The sequence below is a fragment of the Oncorhynchus kisutch genome, linkage group LG19, assembly GCF_002021735.2.
Source record: "Oncorhynchus kisutch isolate 150728-3 linkage group LG19, Okis_V2, whole genome shotgun sequence".
NCBI lineage: Eukaryota > Metazoa > Chordata > Actinopteri > Salmoniformes > Salmonidae > Oncorhynchus > Oncorhynchus kisutch.
In genome coordinates, this window is record NC_034192.2 from 16,862,594 (window position 1) to 16,873,128 (window position 10,535).

General features: G+C 41.2%; 1 protein-coding gene across 2 annotated transcripts in view; it reads right to left on the minus strand.

Annotated features, from left to right (window-relative positions):
* cerk (ceramide kinase) overlaps nt 1–10,535 on the minus strand; it is a 35,717-nt gene extending 25,182 nt beyond the window's left edge. The window contains exon 1 of one of the 2 annotated variants that reach the window (XM_020452585.2): nt 10,063–10,515. In XM_020452585.2, coding sequence (XP_020308174.2) covers nt 10,063–10,237 — 175 coding nt within the window. In that variant the 5' untranslated portion in view covers nt 10,238–10,515. Of the gene's footprint in view, nt 1–10,062 lie in introns of both variants that reach the window. The other variant, XM_031798118.1, reaches the window with a different exon arrangement.

Here is a 10,535-nt window from a genome sequence, read left to right on the forward strand (position 1 = left end):
ACTCATCGAAAATGCACCAAATCAGAAGCCACTGCCAGATTTCTGGATAGGGCCGCTCTCAGATTATCCTGCCTTGGCAAATCGCGCTGTTAAGACACTGATGCCTTTTGCAACCACGTACCTATGTAACATGGCTAAATAAAGAACACAATTATTGATTATATTATTATTTGTGCCCTGGTCCTATAAGAGCTCTTTGTCACTTCCCACAAGCCGGGTTTCTGATTCTTATATTTAATAAATGTATCGTATAGTGCGTGTGTGGCAGGCTTACAATAATGGCAAAAAACAACATTTGAGAGTGCGCTGACCCTGGTGCTAAAGGGGGTACGCAGCTGGAGGGTTAATGTTTGAAGGGGTACAGAACTATAAAAAGGTTTTGGAAAACCATTTTTTAAAGTATAAAGAATACAACTGAACATAGGAGAAAATATCATTTTATTTAGCTAACGATTTCTAGGGAAGTGTGCAAATGCCCATATTCTGTGTTGAGCAGTTAACAAAGAAACAGCTCTTCCTACCTTCAATTTTTAATACCCTTCAAAGGCAACATGATTCAACGAATGATGATTTGAATAAAGTGGCATGAAAGGCATGAGATCTGATTTGTTTCTTGTGCAGGCTGCACACATTCTCTCACAAGATAATATTCTCACCAGGCATCGAATTTCCCGGCGGTATCGGTATGTGTGGCTGTAATGCCTCCTAAAAAAAAAATCTGTGCCCTTGGGCTGAATATAATATTTATAATTCCCTTTTCCCGTGCTCCAAAGCACCTGTCACTCACATGGCTCTCTCAGATCTCAATTCTTATTAGCCAATGCCATTACTTGATCGGGTCCTTCTCACAAGCATCTCAGGTAAGAAGTAGGCTACAAGTGAAGACAGACACATCGGGGACGCAACTGCGCATATCCCTCTTATCGAATTCCAAGGTGCATATTGAAGATGACATAAAAACTGTCCACATTTAGCCTACTTTCTTGTCAGCCAACAAGATGAGTAGGCCTAACGAACAGCAAAAGCACTAGCCTATGTCAATCTACTATCCCACATAGCCAAAAAGTTTACCTATTATATTGGTCAACATGTCCTTCTGTGCAAGAAATAAATTATTCCTAGCATACTCTGGGACAGTTGTGGGATGCGATAGATTCCCAGCCCACCAAAAACAATAAATAAATAAAGTGATTAAAAGCAATAACGCTGATGGAACAGATCATTTCGCTTAAAATGTTGATAAACCATTTGACAAACTATTTCTTCACATTTTAAGTGCAACAATAAACACAGGTTATAAGGGCAAATGTTTCAAAATGAAATACATTAGCGGGAAAACACTGTTCTCAAAAGTGACCACAAATGCTGTTACGCATGTAATGGTTTATTATAGAGGTGAATTTTTAGGTGTGAGGTGTGATACTAACCTTATTAAAACATATAGGCCTATGGGCTAGGCTACATGAGGTGTGATACAAACCCTATCAAAACATATAGGCCTATGGGCTAGGCTACATGAGGTGTGATACTAACCTTATTAAAACATATAGGCCTATGGGCTAGGCTACATGAGGTGTGCGACTATGATTAGAAAAAAAGTTGGAAAAAAAAAGGCATGTGCTATTTCTTGCCTTACTGTATGATCTCAAGTGATAGGCTAATATTACCACCCATCAGACCAGCTAACCAGACCAGCTAACCACCCATATTCTTAATTTAATCTTGTCTTTACATATACTAAATAATGTGTGTGTGAAATTAGTTTTAATTTAGAATGGAGCATTATCAAGCACCTGTCTCGGAACAGGGGCATAGGGAATGCCAGGTAGGCTATTCTCCTGTTGTAAAGTGAAGCAATCTGCTTAATATTAGGAAAGTTGTTAAATAAATATAGTAGGCCAAGCGTATAGAGAGCTGATGGGATCTTCTTTTAATATGTAAAAAAAAAAAAAAAAAAAAGGTTCTCATGCAATTGTATAGAAATGTTGCGCAACATGAGCTCTCATGAAGTGTTTGATTTGACTTTTGAAAAACATTCACATTGATGTCAGAGTGATTAGAGGGACAATGGAGTGTGAAGTACCAGGCAGTTAGCAAGTTTTACTTATGACAGCAGCAACAGAGCTTGGAGAAGCCTAATTACCGTGACTAAATGGTCACGTGGAATTTGACTGTGGTCATAACTCACGACCGCCGGTGTGGCGGTAATGCGGTCACCATAACAGCCCTAGTGTAAATGTAATACACTTTGCCCGCAGTCTCCCATAATGTAGTCAGGTGGCATTCTGACAGACAGGATTCCTGCTCTGCACAAACAGAACATACTGTACTGTTTTGGTGTCTCCTTCACGCTCCAGATCTACCCCTATACAAATAGGCCAAGAGGGCAAACTCACAGCTAAAATTCATTTCCTGTAAGCGCAGATTTTGGACCAGCTAACCCTCCAACAATTCTAACCATAACCACTGTGGGAAATGACAACATGCAGTCATTAGGCTATTTCAACTACACCTGTTGCTGAACGGTGTGAGAAAGAAAAAAAATAAAAAAAAATAAAAAAAATATTTAAAAAAATCGCACAGTCATGCAATCTCCATAGACAAACACTGGCAGTATAAAAGCCTCCATGAAGAGCTCAGTGAATTTCAACGTGACAGTGAAGGTGGCATCCTTCACTGTCAAAGGATGCCACTTTTCCAAAAAGTCGGTTCATAAAATGTCTGCCCTGGTCAACTGTATGTGCTGTTATTGTGAAGTAGCAATGTCCAGGAGCAACATCTGCTCAACCGCGAAGTGGTTGAGCCACACAAGCTCACAGAACGGGACCGCTGAAGAGCGTAAAAATCTTCAGTTGCAACACTCACTACTGAGTTCCAAACTGCCAATGGAAGCAACATCAGCACAAGGACTGTTAATTGGTAGCTTCATGAAATGGGTTTCCATGGTGGTGTACGTTGGCTGGAGTGGTGTAAAGCTCATCGCCATTGGACTCTGGAGCAGTGGAAACACGTTCTCTGGATTGGTGAATCACACTTCACCACCTGGCAGTCCGACAGACAAATCTGGGTTTGGCATATGCCAGGAGAACACTACCCTGCCCCAATGCATAGTGCCAACTGTAAAGTTTGCTGTAGGAAGAATAATGGTCTGGGGTTGTTTTTCATGGTTCGGGCTAGGCCCCTTAGTTCCAGTGAAGGGGAAATCTGAACGCTACAGCATATGACATTCTAGACCATTCTCTGCTTTAAAAACTTTGCCTTCTATGCCTTCATTTCCTAACAATTTATTTAACGAGGCAAGTCAGTTAAGAACAAATTCATATTTATAATGATAGCCTACCAAAAGGCCTCTTGCAGGGACGGGGGCTGGGATAAAAAAAATAATATATATATATATATATAAACTAAAATGGACAAAACACACATCACGACAACAGAGAACACTACATAAAGAGAGACCTAAAACAACATAATAGCAAGGCAGCAACACAACATGGAAGCAACACAACATGGTACAAACATTATTCTGGGCACAGACAACAGCACAAAGGGCAAGAAGGTAGAGACAACAATACATCACGCAAAGCATCCACAACTGTCATTAAGAGTGTCCATGATTGAGTCTTTGAATGAAGAGATTGAGATAAAACGGTCCAGTTTGAGTGTTTTTTGCAGCTCGTTCCAGTCGCGAGCTGCAGCGAACTGAAAAGAGGAGCGACCAAGGGATGCGTGTAGATATCTCAGATAGGGGGGACTGAAGCCTAAGAGGGTTTTATAAATAAGCATCAACCAGTGGGTCTTGAGACGGGTATACAGAGAGTTTACAGAAGAGGATAGAGTGCAGTGATGTGTCCTATAAGGAACATTGGTGATGGCCGAATGGTAAAGAACATCTAGCCGCTCAAGAGCCCCCTCACCTGCGATCTATAAATTATGTCTCCGTAATCTAGCATGGGTAGGATGGTCATTGAATTAGGGTTAGTTTGGCAGCTGGGGTGAAAGAGGAGGGATTATGATAGAGGAAACAAACCCTAGCCTGCAGCTTTGATATGTGCTGAGAGGACAGTGTACCGTTTAGCCATACACCCAAGTACTTGTATGAGGTGACTACCTCAAACACTAAACCCTCAGGAGGTAGTAATCACACCTGTGGGAAGAGGGGCATTCTTCTTACCAAACAACATGAGCTTTGTTTTGGAGGTGTTCAGAACAAGGTCAAGGGTAGAGAAAGCTTGATGGACAGTAAGAAAGCTGTGTTGTCGAGCATTTAACACAAAATCCGGGGATGGGCCAGCTGATTAGAAGACTTTCATCTGCATATAAATGGTTGAGAGCTTCCTACTGCCTGAGCGATGTTGTTGAGGTAAATTGATAAGCGCGTGAGGCCTAGGGTTGAGGCCTTGGAGTACCTCCCTTGGTGACAGACAGTGGCTGAGACAGCAGATACTGACTTTATACACTGCACTCTTTGAGAGAGGTATTTAGCAGACCAGCCCAAAGACCCCTCAGAGACACCAATACTCCTTAGCTGACCCACAAGAACGGAATGGTCTACCCTATCAAAAGCTTTGGCAAAGTCGATACAAATAGCAGCACAATATTGCTTAGAATCAAGGACAGTGGTGACATCATTGATGACCTTTAAGGTTGCAGTGACACATCCATAACCTGAGCAGAAACCAGATTGCATACCAGAGAGAATAATATAGACATTAAGAAAGCCAGTCAGTTGATTATTGACAAGTTTTCCAACACTTTTGATAAACAGGACAAAATAGAAATAGGCCTATAACAGTTAGGATCAGCTTGATCTCCCCCTTTAAATAACAGAACCGTGGCTGACTTCCAAGCAATGGGGACATCCACAGAAAGGAGAGACAGGTTAAACTTAAAGAGGGGCTTTTTGGGGTCAAGTTTAAGGAGCTCCTTTTGCACCTCAGACTTAGTGACTGCCTGCAGGGAGAGACTTTGTAGAGGAGCAGGGGAAACAGAGGGAGAAGCACTAGGGATAGTCGCATTAGAAGGGGTGGGAGATGAGGAAATGTTGGACAGCCAAGGAGGCACGGCTGAATCAAATAGGGATCCTGACTTTATGAAGTGGTGATTAAAGAGCTCAGCCATGTATATCTTGCCAGTAACAACCACATCAACTTTAAGGGACATGGGCAGCTGTGAGGAGAAGGGTTTATTCTCCAGGTCTTTAACCGTTTTCCATAACTTCTTGGGGTTAGACCCACAGAGAGAGAACTACTCCTTAAAGTAACTAACTTTGGCCTTCCGGACAGCCTGACTGCACTTATTTCTCACTTGCCTCAAAGAAAGCCAGTCAGCCTGCGTGTACGTGTGCCGAGCCTTTAGCCAAATGCAATTCGAGGTGGAGTAACTCTGCAAGATCATCGAACCAGGAGCTGAACCTGTTTTGAATTCTTATTATCTTTATGGGTGCGTGTTTGTTAACAATACCACTGAAAATATAAAAAAGAAGGTCCAAGCGTCTTCGACAGAGGGGATCAAGCTGATTCTATACCATTTTACAGAGGCCAGTTCATTAAGGAAGGCTTGCTCATTGAAGTTTCTTAGCAAGTGTCTATGACAAATCAGGACAGGTCATATCACTGAGCAGCCATTACAAACACAGGCTGTAAAACAGTGATCACTAAGGTCATTACAGAAAACACCAGACTGATACCGATCAGGATTATTTGTGAGGATAACAGAGGAGAGTAGCCTTTTCTTTGGAGCCATACCTTGTGGTGTTGGTAATAATCTGAGAAAGATTTAGGGAGTCCCATTGCTTTAGGACTTGGTCAGGTATTTAAGCATGTCCCAGTTTAGGTCACCTAGCAGGACTAATTCAGACTAGGTGTTAAGGGCCAGGAGAAAGCTTAGGGCAGGTAGGGTACAGGCCGGTTTTAATGGAGGACCATAGCACCCAGCAACAGTCAACAAAGAGCTATTTGAAAGTTTTATACTGAAAACCAGCAAATACAGTAAAATACAGACTCTTATTCATATGACACACAATTTTATAAGCTCCTATTGGTGCTCATATGTTGGTGCTCATGGGTCCTTTTCGAAGGAAATGCCCTAATGAGTTATTAGCCAGGTTAACACCCCTTTTTTAGTTTACAGATAAGGACAGTGACCCTTGTTGTCAGTGTGCTAGTCGAGGGTGTGTTTGTGTGTGTGTGTGTGTGTGTACGTTTGATATTGCTGCCATGGGTGAACATTGACCTGAGAGCTTTCAAGGGTTATTAAAGGCCATTTGGTTCCACTTAGAGAAAGGCCAATGGCAGTGCGCAATGTTAAGTGATGATAATCACTGTATTTACTGGTGTAATGGGATGGTGTCGTGTCTTTACTATCATTACCTGAAGACTGATAGTTCTTATCAAAGATTCTCTGTAATTAGTTATTACGCGGTCAACTGATTAATCACGTAACTAATTAACTAGAAAGTCGGGGCACCAAGGAAAAATATTCAGATTACAAAGTTATCATTTCCTAAAATAACTTTTCAGATATTTTATTTAATCAATTAGTCTTCAAATTAATTAATTATTTACTTTACCTCATGTTAGTCTCATTCCAAACGTCGTAAATTGTTGGTTATCTCCACGAACCCAGTCTTCACTATGTCACAAGTTGTGACAAACGGACCAGTTCGTAGCTGGATTCTTCACCGATCTTTTATACTTTCTCCGGAACATGAAATTTGTTCGTACCTCAAGTTCTGTGAGGTGGAAGGATTTCCTTTGTTCTCCATGAAAATCTACTCTCTCTATACTGTGTGTCCATGAGGAGATTCTCAGGAATTTATGACGTCTCTCTGACCACAGCAACCTAGTTGAAGGAGGAAAGGGGGAGGCAGGGAGAGGGGGATGGGCTTGCTATACCCAAAGTGGCCAACGTCATGACAATGGCAAGGACCTCATTTCACTTGAATAAACAAAGCCAGGGAGGCAGAAAACATTGGCAGATTGAATAACACCTATTTACATGTTAGATATTAGTGCTTTAAGTTGTTCTTTAGATATGACATTTCATAAAGAGGGCATTTTTACTAGGATTAAATGTCATAATGACCATTGTTATGTTTGGAGGACAAAGGGGGAGGCTTGCAAGCCGAAGAACACCATCCCAACCTTGAAGCACGGGGCTGGCAGCATCATGTTGTGGGGGTGCTTTGCTGCAGGAGGGACTGGTGCACTTCACAAAATAGATGGCCGCATGAGGAATGAAAATGATGTGGATATATTGAAGCAACATCAAGACATCAGTCACGAAGCTTGGTCGCTAATGGGTCTTCCAAATGGACAATGACCCCAAGCATACTTCCAAAGTTGTGGCAAAATGGCTTAAGGACAACAGAGTCAAGGTATTGGAGTGGCCATCACAAAGCCCTGACCTCAATCCCATAGAAGATTTGTGGGCAGAACTGAAAAAGCATGTACAAGCAAGGAGGCCTACACACCTGACTCAGTTACACCAGGTCTGTCAGGAGGAATGGGCCAAAATTCACCCAACTTATTGTGGATAGATTGTGGAAGGCTACCCCGAACATTTGACGCAAGTAAAACAATTTAAAGGCAATACTGCCAAATACTAATTGAGTGTATGTAAACGTCTGACCAACTAGGAATGTGATGGAAGAAATAAAAGCTGAAATAAATCCCTCTACTATTATTATGACATTTCACATTATTGAAATAAAGCGGTGATCCTAACGGACGTAAAACAGGGAATTTATACTTGGATTAAATGTCAGGAACTGTGAAAAACTGAGTTTAAATGTATTTGGCTAAGTTGTATGTAAACCTCCGACTTCAACTGTAGCAGTTGCATTTGGTAGGAAAAAGTTTTACATGTTGTTGAATGCAGCCAGACCCTTGCTACATGAGACTGACATACTAACAAACACTTCAGATACCCCCTGCATGGTTTTGATAAAAAGGCCATATATGGTGAAGGTAACTATTCAATATATATTCTTTAAAGTCATACTTTTTCATTCACTTGCCACAGGTTGGTGTAAAACCATGGATATCGTAGAGTAAATACACAGATTTTTTTTTTTTTACAATTTAAAAAATGTCTGGGAATATAGATATGCATCGGTTGTTCACAGATACCTTTAAAAAAGTTAGGGGTGTGGATCAGAAAACCAGTCAGTATCTGGTGTGACCACCATTTGCCTCATGGAGCGCGACATCTCCTTCGCATAGAGTTGATCAGGCTGTTGATTGTGGCCTGTGGAATGTTGTCCCACTCCTCTTCAATGGCTGTACAATGTTGCTGGATATTGGCGGGAACTGGAACACGCTGTCGTACACATCGATCCAGAGCATACCAAACATACTCGACGGGGGACGTCTGGTGAGTATGCAGGCCATGGAAGAACTGGGACATTTTCTGCTTCCGGGAATTGTGTACAGATCTTTGCAACATGGGGCCGTGCATTATCATGCTGAAACATGAGATGATGGCAGCTGATGAACAGCAAGACAATGGGCCTCAGGATCTTGTCACAGTATCTCTGTGCATTGAAATTACTATCAATTAAATGCATTTTTGTTCGTTGTCTGTAGCTTATGCCCGGCACAGTTGAAACTGGGATAATCTGTGAAGAGGACACTTCTCCAGCATTCCAGTGACCATCGAAGGTGTGCATCTGCCCAATGAAGTCAGTTATGACACCAAACTGAAGTCAGGTCAAGACCCTGGTGAGGACGACAAGCACGCAGATGAGCTTCCCTGAGACAGTTTGTGCAGAAATTCTTTGGTTGTGTAAACCCACCTTCATCAGCTCTCCGGGTGGCCTGTCTTAGACGATCGCGCAGGTGAAGAAACTGGATGTGGAGGTCCTGGACTGATGTGGTCTGCGGTTGTGAGACCGGTTGGACGTACTGCCAAATTCTCTAAAACAACGTTGGAGGCGGCTTATGGTAGAGAAATGAACATTTAACTATCTGGCAACATCTCTGGTGGACATTCCTGCAGTCAGCATGCAAATTGCAAGCTCCCTCAAAACTTAGCATTGTGTTGCATGACAAAACTGCACATTTGAGTGGCCTTTTGTCCCCAGCACAAGGTGCACCTTTGTAATGATCATGCTGTTTAATCAGCTTCTTGATATGGCACACCTCTCAGATGGATGGATTATCGTGGCAAATGAGAAATGCTCATTATAACAGGGATGTAAACAAATTTGTGCACAAAAGCTGAGAGAAATAAGCTTTTTGTGTGCGTATGGAACATTTCTGGGATCTTTTATTTCAGCTCATGAAACATGGGGTAAACACTTTACATGTTTCATTTTTGTTCAGTATTTCAGATATGTTCCTGTTTATTGTAAATACCCCACAATTTAACTTGTACAGTGGCATAAAGTACTTAAGTAACACTACTTTAAAGTACAACTTACATCGTTTTTTGGTGTATATGTACTTCATTATTTATATTGACAGCTTTGACTTTTACTTCACTACATTCCTAACGAAAATAATGTACTTTTTACACCATGTATATTCCCTGACACCTAAAAGTACTCCATTAATTTTGAATGCTTATCAGGACAGGAAAATTGCCCAATTCAGGCACTTATCAACAGGTCATCCCTACTGCCGCTGACCTGGCAGACTCACTAAAGAGAAATGCTTCGTTTGCAAATGATGTCGGAGTATTTGAGTGCACTGCTGGCTATCAGTAAATTATAAAAATAAAATGGTGCCATCTGGTTTGCTTAATATAAGGAATTTTAAATTATTTTTACTTTTGCTACTTAAGTATATTTGAGCAATGACATATACTTTAGATACTTAAGTTCATTTAAAACCACATACTTTTTGAGTAAAATTCTAAAAGTATTTTAATGACTGACCTCTACTTTATTTTCTATTAAGGCACAGCTGTCAAACTCATTCCATCGAGCGACAAGTGTTTGCGGGTTTTCGCTTATTTCATTGTAGTCACGAATTAATAAGGAACTCCCCACACTGGCCAATGAAACGGATGGTCTGTCTAAAAACTAGACCTTATAATAATAGCATTTCATGTGCTTACCATCTTTAGAAATACAATTGAAGCTCGCAGAGCGTTTTCTCCTCGTCTCAATCTCCTTCCAAAATCCCAACATAACGCGGTTCAGAGTCACTTCTACAACCCTGTTCTTGTAAAAAAGTTGCGTTGACAATAACGTTGGTTGATTTACCATAATGAAGAATTCACTTATGAGCATTGTTACAATGTGTAGTGTTTCACAAGCACGCCGAGGTAAACACGTTGCATAAACTCAATCGCTCAACAATGTTTTGCTGACAGGCAAAATGAGAGAGCGGGCGCGTTCGAGCAGATAATTTTTTTGTCTAGCAATTGAGCACTGTTAGATACCTTCTTTCAAAGTGTGTTGTGTTATGGTTGTACAAATTGTTTGACTTGCAATTACATGTCGACTGTGTAAATGATCAAAATTGTGATTAAGGTCATGCAGTTTTTTTATATAGTTGCTTTTCACCAACTGCATCATGCAGCCACCA